The sequence below is a fragment of the Lacerta agilis genome, chromosome 15 (assembly GCF_009819535.1).
Source record: "Lacerta agilis isolate rLacAgi1 chromosome 15, rLacAgi1.pri, whole genome shotgun sequence".
Taxonomy (NCBI): domain Eukaryota; kingdom Metazoa; phylum Chordata; class Lepidosauria; order Squamata; family Lacertidae; genus Lacerta; species Lacerta agilis.
Window position 1 is genome coordinate 31,149,837 of NC_046326.1, and position 18,529 is coordinate 31,168,365.

General features: G+C 47.4%; 1 protein-coding gene across 2 annotated transcripts in view; it reads left to right on the forward strand.

The window, feature by feature from the left end:
- ATP2A3 (ATPase sarcoplasmic/endoplasmic reticulum Ca2+ transporting 3) overlaps positions 1-18,529 on the forward strand; it is an 88,002-nt gene that overhangs the window by 29,220 nt on the left and 40,253 nt on the right. For both annotated transcript variants that reach the window (XM_033171528.1, XM_033171529.1), the window contains exons 2-4: positions 15,504-15,521; positions 16,317-16,399; positions 18,327-18,431. In XM_033171528.1, coding sequence (XP_033027419.1) covers positions 15,504-15,521; positions 16,317-16,399; positions 18,327-18,431 — 206 coding nt within the window. The remainder of the gene's footprint in view (positions 1-15,503; positions 15,522-16,316; positions 16,400-18,326; positions 18,432-18,529) is intronic.

Here is an 18,529-nt window from a genome sequence, read left to right on the forward strand (position 1 = left end):
CAGTTCTTGCTTTAGACAATAAGTCTCTACCCCAAAGGGTGATAGGCACATCCATAACAAGTGGACGGAGCTGCACCATGGAGCCTGAGTCTGACTGGAAGGTAATCGGATGCACGCTCTGGTGGGCGGGTTCGAAACCTCCGACTCCGAAGACTTCCTGGGTGACAGTCGTTGCCCACTGGTCAGGCCAATCTTTTCTGGCGATCACTGTAACATCTGCGCCTGTATCAAGAAGACCCTTGATCTTTCGTCCACCCATTTCTAAGACGAGATGAGGGCGTTCTTCTGTAATCTTGATTAGCGCCATTGCTGTCTGAGGAGGCAAAGAGTCTACAGGAGCTGTAGGCGTAGAAGTAAGCAAATAGAGTCTGGCAATTTCCAAACCTTTTGTTAGGACACAAGGAACAGTTGAAAATCCTGGAATCAGCAACTGCGATGAATTTGTGATTCGAACTAGGCCTGCAGTCAGTGTGACTGTGGCAGGGAGGCGATCCATCCTAGGCAGGATAAGGCAAATCGAGGTGTCTGGGAATGGACCACGAATGGATGTTGGCAATTGCTGAGCAAACCATGGATTTGAAAAGTAACAGTCCTCTGTTAAGAAGAGTGGTATACCTGGGACAGAAGATTCTTCTTGTTCTTCGTTGGCAGTGTTTGAAGATATCTTTTTGGCTTCGGGTTTTTTGCACTGCTGAAGTTGGCAACTCTGAAGCTGCTTGGCGTTGAGTTGGCAAACTTGAGGTTCCTCTGTTGGTAAAAGTTGCTGATGCTGTTGAACCTGTTGGCATTCAGTCAGTTGTGCATCAAACTGGCAGGATGGAACTTCTTCTTTGACACGAGGCAGTAGAAGTTGTTGTTCCTGATAGTTGTTTGGTTGTGGCGGGCTGAGCTTAAAAGCTGGAGGTGACACAAAGGTGTGGACATTGTTAACTGGAGTGATGTTTAAGCTTCCACAAGAGGGAGCTGGCTCACTCACTTGCATTCTTTGGCCACATGGAAAGTGATCATCAGCTGGGTTGCAACTTGAACACTGCTGTTTCATCAAGGGCAAATGTCCTTCAATGACAGATTGACCTTGATTTGAAGATGAATAAAGCTCAGGAGTTGCGAGATTGATCTCAGTAGGATGTCTTCTCAACGTTGAAGGCAATTCTGCGATCAGAGGCTTGACTGTGATTGCTTGCTGTGAAGCAGGATCAACATCAGCAGGAACTGAAGGGCGGTCAGCAGAAGGTGGACTGAATGCTGTGTTCTCTACTGGAACCCTTTGAATAGGTAAGGCAGATGATGAAACCTCTGGAACCTGAATGCTTGATGAGGTCACATCTTTTCTCTGGACATCTGAAGAGTAGATATCTCTCTGGATCACTCTTTTTTCCTGATGACCTGGATAAGGAGTAGCGTTGTTCACCTTTCTGGGATGGTTGACCTTCATGATGTTCTTGAACTTGCACCCTATTGTTTTACCGGGGCCGGGGCGCGGCCCGCAGAACCGTTTCCCTGAACTGGAGATGAGGTAGGTGATGTGTTTTGTGGATTCAAGCGACAATCATTCGCCCAATGAAATCCTTTCTGACAGATGGGACATCTCTCTGGCGGCTTGGCAGAAGGCCTTGGCGTTGTTGTGCACTGCGACCGGAAATGCCCATCGCCTCCACACCCATAGCACTTCTTGACTGGCGTAGAGCTGTCTTGACGTGGCATCTGTACCGCAGCTGCCAAGAGCTGTGCTTTGTAGGAGTGGGTACCGACATTCTGGCAGACGCGTAGCATCTCAGTCAATGTGGCATCTGGACGAGCTGCAACTGCTGTTAGGGCATTCTTGCAGTCATCATTGGCATTTTCAAAGGCAAGTTGTTTTGTCAGCATGTTTCTGGCATGACGATCTTCTATCTGGCGTTCCACTGCAACAATCAGGCGATCCACGAAGTCCCCATAAGGTTCTTTTGGACCTTGCCTAACTGCAGCGAATCCTGATACTGAGCTAGCATCTGTGCGATTGGGTAGTCTGCGCCAAGCTTTGACTACAATGTCTGCTATGGTGACAAGTGCAGCATCAGGTATGGCTAGCTGTTGATTGAGATTGGAGTAATGTCCTGATCCTGTGAGCATATCTTCTGTGGCAAGTGGCGTTGCACGTCTGGCTGCTACTTCTTTCCACTCTTGCAGGCACAGAAGAGCATCTGTAGGCGACAGGAAGGTGCGAAGAATCAACTTCCAATCAGATGGCAGAAGTCTACTAGTGGACAGTCCTTCAAGTAAACTTCTAGTATAAGGAGCTTGAAGTCCATTTTCGCGTATGGCTTTTCGCAGTTCACGTAGTGTTTCAAAAGGAATGGCTTGATATCTTGCAGGTTGTCCTCCATTAGCACGAATCACTGGAAAGATGTGCATTGGATCAGCACTAAAGTCTATTTGTCCCAAAGCTGCTTCCAAAGCTTGGGTTCTGCAGATGGGCTGCATTGCTGTTGGATCTGTAGGTGGCATCAGTGAGTTTAAATCTTCTTGATGCTTTCCAAATGATGAGCCACTAGATGGTGCTAAAGAGTCTTTGACATCTGGATGCCTTGAAGATGGCTGACTATGAAGACAAGATGGCTGACTTGAAGTTGGATGAAGACAAGATGGCTGACTTGAAGTTGGATGAAGACAAGATGGCTGACTTGAAGTTGGAGCATAAGGTTGTTGGCTCTGTACTGCAAGTCCTGGCATCTGGATCATCATTGTTTGGCTTTGCTCTTGTCTTGGAATCTGCATTGGCATTGGAGGTGCTGAAGGGTTGGTGAATTGCTGTTGTGCTGCTTGCATTGAAGCTTGGATTGCTGTTGATTGGAAATCAGCTTGCTGCAAAACTGGAGCTGCTGGCTTGAGCGCGGCCTGCAGGGCAGCAGGGTTTGCTGGCAAAAAGGCTGCTTGCTGCTGCTGACTTGAAATCGCTGGCTGGTAAAAGGCCTGCGATGACTGCTGAGCGACTGGCGGTGGGGCAGTCCACGGCGGGGCTTGAAAGGCCGACGGCGTCTGCTGCACCGGCACAGGCGGCAATGAATCTGGCAATGACAAATTGGACAAGGGCGAGTGCGTGTACGACAACGGGGCCTGAACTGGCTGCTGCGAGGGGGCCGAAAATGGCACAACCGCAAGCGGCAGCACAGGGGCACTATTAAAAGCAGTATTTCCTAAATTCACTGTTCCATTAAGCAAAACATTTCTTGGAGCGATTTGTTGAAAGCAGTTTCTTACTTTGCTCCATACTAATTGTACAGGAATTCTGATTTTCGGGTTGGCCATAAATTCTAACCCGATCCTTTCCCATGAGGCTAAATCTTTCGTTCCCTCCTTAGGGACCCAGGGACAAATTTCCCCAATGGTTTTAACTAAAAGCTCTACTTCTGATTCAGAGACAGGGTGACCATTTCTTTTCAAAAGGTACAATAAATCTTCACAAAATTTTACTTGAGCAGTTGAGAGTGAGGAGCCCATTTTTTAAACACTTTTCCAAAACTTTTCCTCCCCCACCCGTAGGCTTCTACTAGGGGACACCGGTTCTACCCGTAGGCTTTAACCGAAAAACCTGGCACCCGTAGGCTTTAGCCAGAAAACCTCCGCCCCCACCCGTGGGCTTCTACTAGGGGCTACCGGCCCTACCCGTAGGCTTTGACCGAAAAACCTGGCACCCGTAGGCTTTAGCCAGAAAACCTTTCCCTCCCACCTGTAGGCTTTTTCGGGAGACACCGGCCCTACCCGTAGGCTTTGACCGAAAACCCTGGCACCCGTAGGCTTTTGCCAGACCCTGGCACCCGTAGGCTTTTGCCAGAACCCTTCCCACCCGTAGGCTTTAGGGAAGACCTTACTCTGCCCGTAGGCTTACACTAAACTCCTTGCCGCTCTACCCGGGGACCCCTTGGGGCAAAATATACGCGCGCGACTTCTATTTACACTACTTTGGGCAAGCGGTGGATTCGCGCTACTGCAGCGAAATCCTGGATAAACCGGGCCGTTATACCTCACCTCTCAATGTCTGTTTCCGAGCCACTTCCGATATGTTGCCTTTAACCGGAGTCTTCGTGGAAGCGATTTTCGACTACGCTTTGCCTCAGAGAGGGCACCACTTGTCGGGGTATGGGTGCTGGAGCTCCTCGTGCACGGCCTTGGACTGGTTATGCACGAGGTACCAGTTGCGGGGAAAGCGGCCAGCGTTCCGCGTGCTTTTGAGCACGGTCGCCGGCCAAGCCTCACAGTCTGAAGGATGATGAGTAAGCCAATTGAAGACTCTGATGGTGTGTGAGTTCCTAGTTGCCTTCTTTAAAGAAAAGTTGCCTCGTGAAATAAAATATATACCCTGACTCTGAATAGACGGACCAATTTAAAGAAATAAAAATTTTACTTTACTCCCCCCTTTAACCCCAAAGGAAGACAGACACCGGTTGTATCTTTAGTGGCTTCGGCAGAACCCGCGTAGGCTCGTCCCCTAAGCTAAGTTCTCCTAAGCTTAAAGACCCTGCGCGCCCAATCTTCCGCGAGGCTAACTAAATAAACTAAAACCGAAATATCTTCCGCGGGCCTATCCCTAGGCTAACCTAAAAGAACCTAACTAAAACTAAAACCGAATGATCTTCCGCGATCTAACTCTAACTAAAGAAAAACCCATCCAACCCGTCCAGCCCGCTCCTAGCCCCTTAAACTAAACTTGACTTCAACTAAAACCCAACTAAAAGACATAAACGAACTTCTCCTGCCTAAGCGGGGTGCCTCTGCCTTTTATTAGGGAACAAACGTGACATCATCATTAGTACTTTAACCAATAAAATCACTGTTGCTGCCCTCCAAAAGGGCGGGAAGCAAGTTTAACGCTCATTAACAACTTTGAACATGACCGGATCTACAAAATAAAGGCGGATTAATCTTGTAAGTGAATCACACTATTCATTCATGCTTTCACTTTCACTTTTGCGCGCAATTATACCAAAAGTAGACCTTGAAAAACCCATAAAATAACCAATTAATTATGAATCCATGGCGGATCCGTGAAACGTATTCCGACAAGTAGAATGTGTCCTTTTATTTAAAATGCATCTCTGGGTTATTTGTGGGGCATAGGGATTTGTTCATAATTTCCCCCCCAAAATATAGTCTGGCCACCCCACAAGTTCTGAGGGACAGTGGACCGGCCCCCTGCTGAAAATGTTTGCTGACCCCTGGGGTAGATGGTTGCCTCCTTGCTTACTGTCCAGGAAGTGTGCTGTTTTGAAAAAAAATAAGCAAAAAGTGCTCAGCTCCTGCTTGAGTTTATTACATTGGGTTGACTTCCTTTGTTTGCCCCCAAAACCATTGGGTCTCTTTCAAAATTATAATATGTTTTCCCCCCTTTAATTTTTAAAGCACCTTGGAGATTTCTCTGGAAACTCACTCTGCTCTGTTTTGCTTTGGCAACCGTTGGACAAAACCACCTCCGTTTTAGACTTCTCCGTGAATCTGTCACAGGGGGTCAGAATGTGACCTTCTAATGCGCACCTTTGGGGACCTCTCGCAAGTGTGAGGAGAGCGAGATGCGTTTGAAACTGGGAGGGGGGGCATACAGTTCCTCGGTTGTTCTGTTTGAATCCTGCCTTTGCGGAAAAGGGGAGAAAAGAGAGAAAGAAACCTGAAGCTGGTTGCCGTTTTTAGCACCGATGGCGGAGATCTCCTGGGCTGATCTTGGCCTTTTTGTCTGTTGTGACATGGGCTGAGGGGAAACGGTGTTTTGCTTTGCTTTCCCTGCTGGAACCTGATTGGGCAAGCCCAGCTGCAAAAGGGGTTCCCTGGATTTGTGGCAGAAAGGGATATCCCAGCCCTGTTTAGGCGTGCCCTTTATTCGGCTAGGAAGCAGAGAGAGTTCACGTAGGGCTAGCTGTTGTTCATGGGTGGAGCCTGCAAAATTGCAAATGCAACAGAAAAAGAGGAGGGTGGGTAAGCAAAAAAGGAAAAAGAAAAAGAAAAAGAAAGTAAACACTGTGCAGCTGGGTGTGAGCAGGCAAATATGATCCAGGGTTTCCTGAAAGCTATAGCACGTCAGGAGCTGCGGGTTTAGAAGTCTTTGAGCTTCTTCACATTCTACGAAAGGCCAAAGGCCCATCAAGTCCACCAGCCTACCCTCTGCTGCTGAGTTTTTATTTTTCTCCCCCGCCTACCCTCCAAAACAGATGCCTTTGATGAATTTCCTTCAGATATTCTCGCACCCTTTTTGTTCTTGTGTGGCAGTCGTCGTCCCCGCACCCTCACAATGCCCTGGGGCATTGTGGGAGGCTGTGCAAGGGCCAACCGGGCTGCCAACGCAATTGCTTTGTTGCAGCACATACATACGGGCATCTCCAAACTTATGTGGGGGTTACGTTCCCAGGTGAAATCAGGTACAGTGGGGAACACCATCTGAAAAACCTGTATAAACCCTTCTTTCTCAAAACTCCCAACTCCCCACAGGTCTCAAAGGGCAGTGCAAAGGCTCCTGGGACTGAAGTTGCAAAGGCTTCTGGCATCATTAGCCGTTTCCCTGCTCTTTTTGGGATGTGCTTGCCCTTTTCGTGCCTTTTTGCCATTTTAATCGATTGATTTAATTTTTTTTCGGCACTGGGTACAAGTGGGGAGATGCCTGCATTATACTAGGGGCTGAACCCCTGACCACATCTCTCACAAATGCCACCCCTTCCCTCTCCACACAGACCTTTCCAAATCTCCGCTTGCTGCCCAGGGCCACCTGCCAGCCCTGGACCTGGCTGATCGCCCAACATCCTCAGCTCCCACATCCACCTCTGGTCCCCCCTTTCTCCCCGCCCCCCCCACTGTTGCAATGACTCAGCAGCTCCGAAAGCCAAGTTTGCCATCGTGTTGCAGTTCACATCGCCACCTGTCGGGAGATGGTGTGAACTGTAGCGTGACGACATCCTTAGGAAAATATGTATTAGGAGAGGTATTAAAACCTTAGGAGGGGAAAAGAGAGAAGATGTGCTACTGCTGTAGCTAAGGCGAGATTATGCGAAGGGTCCATTATATCTCAGCGGTAGGGTGCCTATTTTTGGTAAGAAAAATTTAATCACCAGCATCTCCTTTTTTTTTTTAAAGCCAGATAGCAGGTGTTGGGTCAGACTGGAGCAGGCTTCCTCAACCTCGGCCCTCCAGATGTTTTTGGCCTACAACTCCCATGATCCCTATCTAGCAGGACCAGTGGTCAGGGATGATGGGAACTGTAATCTCAAAACATCTGGAGGGCCGAGGTTGAGGAAGCCTGGACTGGAGAGAGGGAGAAGATGGAGCGGAAGAGGAGTCGGAGGCTGGAGGGACAACAAGGTTTAGTGAGCAGGAAGAATCTGTGGCAGAGTGCAGTTCAGTCTCTGAGGCTGAAGCAGAGGCTGGAGAGGAAGGGGGTCAAAAGGTGGCTGAGGAGGCCAGGGAGTTTCCCCCTTCTGCTGAGACCAGCTCCAATCCCCGCCCCATCCCAGTCTCTGAGAACATGCAAATAAATGAAAAGAGCAGAACAGAGATTAGTTGATGTGCTAATTAGGCATGACAGTTCTGTGCAGATCCTGTTTTTGCCAACAAAGAGTTAACTACAACTTGCATGGTGTGATTTACTGTAGGCTCCTCCTTACAGATGGGAACAAAGCTGGAGTGAGCTGCCTCTGCCTATCACTGCCTCTGGCGCCACCTACTGTTAACTTCCCTGCCTTCTGCCCTGCCAGTTCCAATGAGCGCCAGCTACCAACACCCGGAGGTCCCAAAGTGACCAATCCCTGATTTAGAACATTGGAGGGCCACCCAAATCAACAGTGTCCCTTTGTGAGGTTCAAACAATGCACAATGAAAACATTCATTGAAAAGTTTGTTTTAACCCATAATAAAAAAGATTGATTAAACCTTTAAAAAAGTTGACTTTCCTGCCGTAAAAACAAACAGCAATGAGAGCATTCAAAGCCCTGCAGAAACAATCTGCTCCAAGTCCAAAAATATACATCAAAATGTAGTTTGAGAAGGCCAGGGGAGAACAGACAGGTTTTCATCTGATGCCAAATGGATCTTAATGTAGATGCCAGGTAAGCCTCATTGGGGAGGATCTTCTTGTCGTCAGGGTGGATGGGAAGCAGTTTCTCTGCCTTTCTCATAATCCAATAAATCGGGGCCATCCCATTGAATCTGACCCTTTCTTTTATCCCCCCCCAACATTTAGCTTTGCTGGATGTCCACAAGTTCTAGTGTTGCGAGAGAAGGAGAAAACCTTTCCTCTATCCACTTTCTCCATGCCCTGTATAGTTTTAGAACCTTCAGTCATGTCACTGGGGAGCCAGTGTGGTGTAGTGGTTAAGAGTGGTAGACTCGTAATCTGGTGAACCGGGTTCACGTCCCCGCTCCTCCACATGCAGCTGTTGGGTGACCTTGAGCTAGTCACACTTCTTTGAAGTCTCTCAGCCCCATTCACTCCACAGAGTGTTTGTTGTGGGGGAGGAAGGGAAAGGAGAATGTTAGCCGCTTTGAGACTCCTTCGGGTAGTGATAAAACGGGATATCAAATCCAAACTCCTTCTCTTCTTCTTTATTCGCCTTTTCTCTAAACCGGAAAGTCCCAAATGCTGCAACCTTTCCTCATAGGGAATCGCTCCTCCCTCTTCCACAAGATGTTGATAAAGCCCAAAACCTGGACATCTTGCGTTCCTGCAAAAATATACATTAAAACAGACTCTGTGTATTATTGCTATTGTTACTTTTAATTCACAATTTCCCTCAAAGGGAATTGGGAGCTGAGAACTGAGGGAGAAGTTGTCAGGCTGACATGTTGCGTTAAGCTGTCAGCTGCGGTTGACACACGGCAGTCTCCTTTTGTGACGTAGTTTCTCTCCCATTAATACGTTTGGGCTGGGGTTTAGCTGGCGAAAAGAACAATTCATTTTCCAGAGACACTCAACCAGGAGCAACCTCCCCAAAATGGTGTCGCTTGGGGAAGGGCTGTTGCTGTTATTTCTTTCCTCCTTGTCCTTGACAATTTATCCCTGCTACGATTTTATTTGCAGCGTGTAGGGAGAGATCCATGAATGGGCCGGTGGAGGCAGTCAGCTTGTCTCTTGCTTGCCTGGAAGAAGAAAGAGAGCCGGTGGTGGTGGTGGTGTAGTGGTTAGAGTGTCAGACTGTGATTCGGGGGACCATGGTTCGAATCCCCGTTCAGCCATGAAGCTCACTAGATGATCTTGGGCCAGTCACTCACTCTCAGCCAAACCTACCTCACAGGGTTGTTGTGAGGAGGGAAACTATGTAAGCCACCTTGAGCTCCTTGGGTAGAAGTGCAATAAATAAATGTGTCTGAGTGAGTATGCGCCTACTGTGCAAAAGTAAAAGCTGCTTTCATAGCCCCTCCTACTTTTGCCTTTGGCTCCTCCCTCCAATGTACCGTATTGGCCTGAATATAAGCCGTACCTGAATATAAGCTGCACCTTTAAAATTGGGGGGGGGGGGAGAGAGAGAGAGAGAGAAAAGAAAAAATACCCGAATATAAGGTGCTCTATTCCTCGCTGCTCCTGGCTGCATATGGGCGGCGGGGGGGGGGGGGGGCTCATCAGAATCTCTTGGTCATTTAGTGCGGCCCATACCCAGAATTTAACGAGCTATTAAAACACAATGCTTAAAAGTCCAATGCTTAAAAGTCCAATTAAAATATCTTACTGCGCCTTGTAGGAGCACAATAGTAAGAAAAAGAAGATAAAAGCCAGGCTTGTAACAGCATTTCCTTATCTTATCTTATCTTGCCTTAGCACTGGAAACGATCAGCGAGTCCGCCGTCCGTTGGGGGGGGGCTGTGTTGCTGGCGGCCTTTCCCCTTCCTCGCTTTCCCCCACGTTCCTGGCTGCATACCGTAAGGTCGCGAATATAAGCCGCAGTTTAACTTTTCATGATTGGAATTTGGGGGGGGGGAATAAGGCTTATATTCAGGCCAATATGGTATGTGGCTCCGTGAATGTTCCCTAGAAGGAAAAATGTCCCTTGGGCTGAAACAGCTTCCCTCAGTTCTCGGCTCCCAATTCTCTTTGAGGGAAATTATGGATTAAAAGTAATAATACTGTACCCCTTGTCTATGCATATTTCTGCTCTGTGTCGGTTTCTTACGTCTGATCAATTTTTGCCTTAAGAATGCCATTTCTAGTAACAAATTCCACATTGAGATTTGCACTTTAGGTATCGTATTTTATTTTAGCGTATGCATTGCTGAATCTTTTACCTCAAAAGAAGCATTCTAATACATCATGTTTACTTTTTTCTTTGCAACATTTGGAGAAGTGCGAAATCTGAAGGCCAAGCACATTAGTTTTGGAGGTGAGGAGGCACGTCGGCCTCCATCAGAATCAGCAAAAAGTCGATTAATTCACCGAAAGCAGCAAAAACCTGCTGCTACAAAGCATACGGCGATGGGTGTTAAATTGTTCGTCTTCCTTCAAAGGAAGTGCAATGGAGCACTCCTTATCTACACCTCACCCCCATTCCCGCTTTGCATCAGAGATGGCCCCTAGGCCCGTATTGACCATGCCATGATATGTTTATGATATGTTTATTTATTTCATTAAAGAAAGAACTCAACAAGCCTTAAGCTTCTAGTCCCTATGGCTGCAAAGATTGGCCAGGAGAAATCTGCACCACAGAGCAGTAGGGGTGGGGGGGAAGAAAGGTTCAGGAGAATTTCCTCTGTCCAAGGTGTTTTGCTTTTATCTTTCCCCCCTCCTTATGGCTAACAGGATGACTCCTGCAAGATGCAAATGTATATATCCGGTCTGATTTAGGCAGGTTGCACGGGTGCAACTGGGCAGGCTCTCTTTGCAGGTACGAAATGCAAATATCCCTGCCTATGTTTATCCTCTCCATCACCTGCCTGTCACACATTTGCTTGTGAGGGATGCCGGGATGAGGTCTTCCCATTGCAAAAGGACGTTTGTTTGACTTGGCGGAGGCTGAAATGTCAGCGCTAGTCAAACACCAGCTGGAGCTGGAGTTCCAGTTGCCTAAGTGACTCCTAGACCCAATTAATCTTAGAGAAACTTAACCTGTGTGTGCCTGCAGCCGGTTTGCCCCACGTTCCTTCCGCGTTGAAGTAGCCTGTCCCAAACGACACCGAGAAAGGCGAAATGTTTGCATTTAGAAAAGAATTATTACTGTAACATTTTTAGTGTAACAAAGGACCCGTGTGTCGGTGGTCGTGTATCAGTTGGACAAACGGTTGCTGCCTGTTCTCGATTTGAAACATTTCCAGCCATCGGGGAAAAAATACGTCTCTGATTTCAACCGGGTTAGCAGATATTTTAATTCGTCAACATGCAAACATTTTGCAGCAAGGGCGGGGGGTGTCATGCAGGTCTGTTGCTGCAAATGAAAATGCTCTGCGTCCGCGGTTGGAGGCAGCACTGCTTCTGAATTCCAGATGCTGGGAACTGCAGCGGGAGAGAGGGCTCTTGTGTTCAAATCCTGCTTCCGGGTTGCCCACAGGCATCTGGCTGGCCACTGTTGAGAACAAGATAGCCCATTGGCTCGTCGGATAGCTCAGTTGGTAGAGCATGAGACCCTTAATTTCAGAGACATGGTTTGAGTTTGAGCCCCACATTGGGCTAAATGATTCCTCCGTTGCAGGGGGTTCAACTAGTGGTTCCTTCCCACTCTACAATTCTGTGATTCTATGATTGGCCTGATCCAGCAGGCTCTTCATACCTAACAACAACAACAACAACAACAACAACAACAACAACAACAACAACAATTTATTATTTATACCCTACCCATCTGGCTGGGTTTCCCCAGCCATTCTGGGCGGCTCCCAGCAGAATATTAAAAACATGATAAAACATCAAACATTAAAAACTTCCCTAAACAGAGTTGCCTTCAGATGTACAGCTTTTAAAAGTCAGATAGTTGTTCATTTCCTTGACATCTGGTGGGAGGGCATTCCACAGGGCGGGCGCCACTACTGAGAAGGCCCTCTGCCTGGCTCCCTGTAACCTCACTTCTCGCAATGAGGGAACCACCAGAAGGCCCTAGGTGCTGGATCTCAGTGTCCGGGCAGAATGACAGGGGAGGAGACACTCCTTCAGGTATACCGGGCCAAGGCCGTTTAGGGCTTTAAAGGTCAGCACCAACATATTGAATTGTGCTCGGAAACATACTGGGAGCCAACGTATGTCTTTCAGGACCAGTGTTAAATGGTCTCGGTGGCCACTCCCAGTCACCAGTCTAGCTGCCACATTCTGGATTAGTTGCAGTTTCTGGGTGACCTTCAAAGGTAGCCCCACATAGAGCACATTGCAGTAGTCCAAGCGGGAGATAACTAGAGCATGCACCACTCTGGCGAGACAGTCTGTGGGCAGGTAGGGTTCCAGATAGACACACAGAATTGACCTGCGCCTCCATGGACAGCTGTGATCCAAACCAATGTTCTTATGTTTTTCTCAAGCCCCCCCCCCAACGTTGTGTCTACCTCTATTTCTTTTTGTTGTTGCCAAAACCAGAAGGCAAGTACATTTTGTTTAGGGGCAAACATCTGGCCCACATCTGGCCCAGGGGTTAGCAACCACTGTAATTAGAGAGCCAACCTTTGCTTGGAGACAGCAAATATTTGCCTCCGCTGGCACTGTGAATGTCTTCTGCGTGGCTTGCCTTGCTCATTGTTGCTCCGCTCTTCCACCGAAAGTGAAATTGCAAATTGTCTCTGATGACACTCTAGCTCTCTCTTCCGCAGGCTTTCCTCTTTTCAGAAGGAGGTTCGGTGTTGTCTGCAGTAGTGAGTCATTCGGGAGCCTGCTATGAATTGTGAACCCATTCACTGAATGCTAATCATTTAAAAAAAGAGTAAAAAATGAGCAGCTTGGTGGATGCCAGGAATTGGCTCCCCTCCCCCAATATGATTCAGCTGTTTGCATTAAAAATTTGCTGCATAGTTTGAAGAGGATGGGCAGGGACAGGCACATTTGTTCATTTCTACTCCGACTCATTTTGGCAATTTTTTAACCTATAATTTCATGCTGCTTTGTTACTACATCAATCTGAGATACTGTGTGTGTGTGTGTGTGTGTGTGTGTGTGTGTGTGTGTGTGGACAGATATTGATATACTGGTAAATGTGCATTTTCTAGCTGAATCATAGAATTATTGGAAGGGACCCTGAGAGCCATCTAGTCCAACCCTTTACAATGCAGAAATCTCAACTAAAGTATCCATGGCAGATGGCCATCCAACCTCTACTTGAAACCTCCCAAGGAAGGAGAGTCCACCACCCTCCGAGGGAGACCGTTCCAGTGTCAGGCAGCCCTTACTGTCAGAAAGTTCTTCCTGATGTTTAGACAGAATCTCCTTTCTCGTAACTTGAAGCCTTGGGTTCGAGTCCTACCCTCCAGAGCAGGAGAAAACAAGCTTGCTCCATCTTCCATCTGAAAGCCCTTTAGATACTTGGCTATCATATCAAAATGCATGCTTTTGAGTCATTTCAGCTACCAAGGACTTTGATGCACCATTTGGAGAAGCTCAGAATCAAGTGAATAGCCAAAAATTCCACTATGAACATTCATTTTGAGAGGTGTGGCTAATCAGGAGCCCTGAAGAAGTCATGAGAATCCAGCTCCCATCAGCCCCAGCTACCTTGACCAGTCTTCAGGGATGTTGGGAGTTGTAATCCGGCGGCATCTGGAGACCACAGATTAGCCAACCCTGTTGCATAAGAATGTGCAAATACCAAGTTCCAGGGTACAGAACAGTGTGCAGTTCTGGTCGCCTCCCCTCAAAAAGGATATTGTAGACTCGGGAAAAGGTTCAGAAGATGGCAACTAAAAACTATCAAGTGGGTGAGAAAATTCTCCAATGCAAAAAGGTTTCCCTTTTGGGGACTTTCTAGTTTTGAGAAAAGGCAAGTAAGAGGTGACCATGATAACAGTTTATAAAATTGTGGAGGAAGTGGACAGAAAAAAATGGTTTTCTTTCTCTCATAATACTAGGGCTTGTGGACATCCAATGAAACTGAAGGTTGGAAGATTCAGGACAGATAAAAGAAAGCATAGCCTCCAACATTTCAACAATGAAAATAGGGATGTGCTGTTCTGTTGTTGTTGTTGTTGTTGTTGTTGTTGTTGTTATACCCTGTCCATCTGACTGGGTTGCCGCAGCCACTCTGGGTGGCTTCCAACATATATAAAAACACAATAAAACATCAAAAAGACCTTCCCTATACAGGGCTGCCTTCACATGTCTTCTAAAGGTTGTATAGTTACCAATTTTCTTAGCTCGGGAGTTACATAACTCCATACCCTCCAACATTTCTTTGATAAAAATAGGGACGTCCTAAGGGAAAGCAGGGCATTCTTGGGATCAAATCAGAAACCAGGATGGCTTCTGTAAATCTGGGACTGTCCCTGGAAAACAGGTGCACTTGGAGGGTCCGAGAAACTCATTCATGCAGTGCATAGTTAAAACTATGGAACTCCCTCCCTCAGTAGGCAGCGATGGTCAGCATCTTCTTGGATGACTTTTAAAGAGACGGAAGCAGTGATGAACACGAGAGCGGAGAGTTTTGCTCTTGTGCCCGGGTCCTGCTTGTGGGTTCCCTGCAGGCATCTGGCTGGCCACTGTGAGAACAGGATGCTGGACTAGATGGGCCCTGGGCCTGACCCTGATCCTGCAGGCTCTCCTTACATTCTTATGGTCCTACCTTACAAAGTGGTTGTGGTGAGAGAGAATGCGTGTCAGGTGCTTTGAATGTTCTGAAGCGCCATATAGCACTGCTAAATGCATTAGCAGGAGTCACGACGGTGGTTGCTGTGGAAACAGGCCACCCCGTTGAGGCTCCCTTCTGGAAAACATTGGGGAGGGGGGAGGATTATCTTTGGTGGAATCGGGGAGAGTGTTCAATGGGGGAAAGAGGAACGAGAAGTGATGAAGTGGCATGTGGGGTGTTTTTTTTGGGCAGGGGAGGAAGAGAGGCCCAGGCACCCACCCACTTTTCAAGAACACCCAGACTTGCGCAGCATTGATATGGCAAAGATTCAGTTAATGTCGATTTTTTTCAGAGCTTTGCACATGTCTCGATGCAGTTCAGCAGCTCCTTTTTATATTGTACATATAGCGTGCAACGTTTGGAGATTTTGAAACTGTTGAGTGGTTTAGAAATGCTTCAAAATATATAATCTCCGGACACGGATGCAACATTTTTGAAGACATAAGTGCGCAGGCCATGCACTTTCTCAGATGTGACCTAGCGCATGGTTTCCCAAACTTGGGTCTCCAGCTGTTTTTGGACTACAACTCCCATCATCCCTAGCTAGCAGGACCAGGGATGATGGGAATTGTAGTCCAAAAACAGCTGGAAACTCAAGTTTGGGAAACACTGAGTATGTGAATGTATCGTCTGACAGCGATGGGATGAGAGATTTGGATTGTGTGTGTTGTTTTTTCAAATCAATGACTGCCCCTTTTCTTTCCCACTCTTTCCTGTCCGTGGCTGCTCTCCGCTGGAAACCTGCAGAACTCCCTGCTGAAGAAGGTACGCAGACTTCCTGTTATCCAGCTTGATCATGAAGAGCTGCTTTGTTATATGCGGTGTGGGGTGGTGGAGGAAGGAGATGCCCAGAGGAGAATGAAGGAGAAGCTCAGTGATTCTTGAGCTGTGATTCCTGCATTGCAGGGGGTGGAACTTGATGGGGCATCTATTTCATACTCAGACAGCTCATACCAACATGGCACCTTTGAGATGTTGTTGTCCCCCATCAGCCCTGAATATTGGCCATCTCAAAATGCACTGTGTGGGAGCAGTAAAATGTCCCCAGAAACCATCTATGTAAGCACCCACTGCATATAGAAATCTAGCATGTCAAGGTGGAGGATCAAAATTTCTGTGTGCCAGAGATTTTGTCTTTCTTCTCCTCCACCAGCACTCTGGTGGTACGACACAAGAATAGTACGGCCACTTTACCCGTTGTTCATGTAGACGAGCCTTAAGTCAAGCAAGTTCAGTGGAATATTCTCCAATCCCAGGTGGGTACACTGGAACAGGAATAGAGCCTTGAAGCGCAATGTTAGATTTGTCTGCTCAGAAGTCAGGTGGATATGACATTACAGCCTTAGGGTAGTGCTCAGAGTAGACCCATTGAAATGAGTGGGCCTAAGTTAGCCACATCCATTAATTTCAGTGAGTCTACTCTGGAGTAAATCGGACACAACCCACCTACATTATTGTGGTGGAGAGATGGGTTTGTGGGGGCAAAGCCAGTGGTTAGGATTTTGGATTGTTGAAGGACTGAAGATAATTCTGGCTGTTGTTTTTCATTGTTCTTCCTAGGAAAATCGCTCCTGGAGCTGATATTAGAGCAGTTCGAAGACCTCCTAGTTCGGATCCTCCTCTTGGCTGCCTTCGTTTCCTTCGTAAGTATGCTGCCAGATAAATCCTTCTTCCTGATGTCAAGTCAGTGAGTCTCTGAGCCCAAGACTGCATTCTGGGGCCACTGTGACAGCTCGTTCCTCAGGGCTTCTTTTCCCTCTACAGATTTTGTTTTTGGTATTCGTGCCAATCTTGGGATCCTCCTGGACCTGTGGGTGTGCCTCCTCCTGGACCCCCCCAGTGCCCCCATTTTATTGGCGCTGGCCAGCTGAGATCGCTATGAAGGGGAGCATCATAAACCAATTTTAAGAGAAGCTGCTGTACAGGCCACTTCCCACCAACGCACACTCAGCTTGTCCGCAACTTCATATATGCCAGGAAATAAATAAATAGATTTAAACTGCAAAAGGGCACAAAAAAGGGCAAAGATAGCCCCAAAAGAGCAGGAGAACTGTAAAAAAAAATGCCTTGAAAAGAGCAGAGAAATGGTTAGCAATCCCAGGAGTCTTTGCAAGTAAAATCCCATGAACCTTTGAGGGCTATGGATAGTTTGAGTTTGAGAAAGGTTTGGAGGGAGTGATTGTGGGGGCGTTCATGCTAGTCAGTTTTTTTCCCAAGGGTTTTCCAAGGGTTTCCAGAGGTTTAGAGGCCTTTTAGACAGTGTTTCCACTATTTTCGCATGGAAACGTAACCCCTGCGTTAGTGGGGAGTCGCCTGAATGTGTAAATGTAATCATTATGGACAACGTTGTTTATTGACTGCATTCATATCTCACCTTTGGCATAAATGGGTCTTTCCACCCCTCCTCATTTAATCCCCACAACAACCCTGTGAGGTAGGTTAGACAGGAGAGGCAGTGACTGGGCTGAAGGTCACGCAGTGAGCTTCATGTCTGAGTGGGGATTTGAACCCTGGTCTCTTTAACCACTATACCACACTGCCTCTTACTGATGCTTCCACCACTAGCACTCCCAAGGGACCACGAGAAATTGGGCAGACCATCAGGGACATGTGCTATTTGAGCAGAGTTGTGGCTTGCTTTAAACAACCTCCAAAAAACCGAATCTGAAAATTTACAATATCCAGTTTTTCCTTTAACTTCCCCCACCCCCAGTATGCAGAATTAAAATACTTTGAATGAAAGAGCTATAAGTCCTGGTGGGTTGCCTTGCTCTCTCTCCCCCTCCCCCACGCTTTGTTTCCTTATTAACAGCCAATTACTTAATCTGATAAAAATGAAAATACAGAGAGCTGAACAGCCCGGTGGGAACTCAATGGCACTTGCACAAATCGGCCTGCTCTTTCTCCAAGTGTAGCATTAACACGACAGGTGCCTGTTTCTTTGCTTTTCGACTTGGCTTTTCCCCTCGAAGGAAAAAGGGAGAATTATGCTCTGCGGCTGCTCGGGGAATATTTCCTGAGGGAAATTTAGCCAAAGTGGAGTTAAACACACGCACACACACAATGACTACCGGTAGTAACAGAGAGTTAAGTAGATTTCTGTTTTGTGACTGCTGTCTCTGGATCGAATAAGAGACTGTAAAAGGTTTCTATGTGGTTTGGGTTCTGTTCTCACTGTACCTCCAGCTGGGAAAAACACACAGAATTTGGTGTGCCAAAAAGCACCCAGCACTTAAATAAATACAACCTACTTTTTAGCCCAGTTTTCAGATTAGCTTTTCAAAGCTTAGAGTGCCCTGCCCAATGGTCAGTGGAAGCCATGGAGTATTTTAGGCATTGCCAAAAAGCTGTGAGCCTGGGCCAATCACTGCCTCCCGGCCCTAGCCTACCTCACAGGGTGGTTGTGGGGATTAATTGGGGGGATGGGGGAGAAGAAGTTGAGCTCTGTACCCCCCCCTTGAGTTCATTGCAGAGAAAACCTGGGGTATAAATTCAATAATTAAATAAAATAAATATGCTCTAACCACTGACCTGATGGCCCTTCCTTCCTCTTCTCTCTTCCCTCTGCAGATCCTGGCCTGGTTTGAGGAAGGGGAAGAAACAGTGACGGCTTTTGTGGAACCCATCGTCATTATCATGATCCTCCTTGCCAATGCGGTGGTGGGAGTGTGGCAGGTATGGTGGCACCTTGGAGTGTGACTTGGGGGAGGCCACCTTGCTCTGAGCGCCCCTGTTTCCCATCATGCAATGTGGGGAACCTTTCCCAGGCCGGG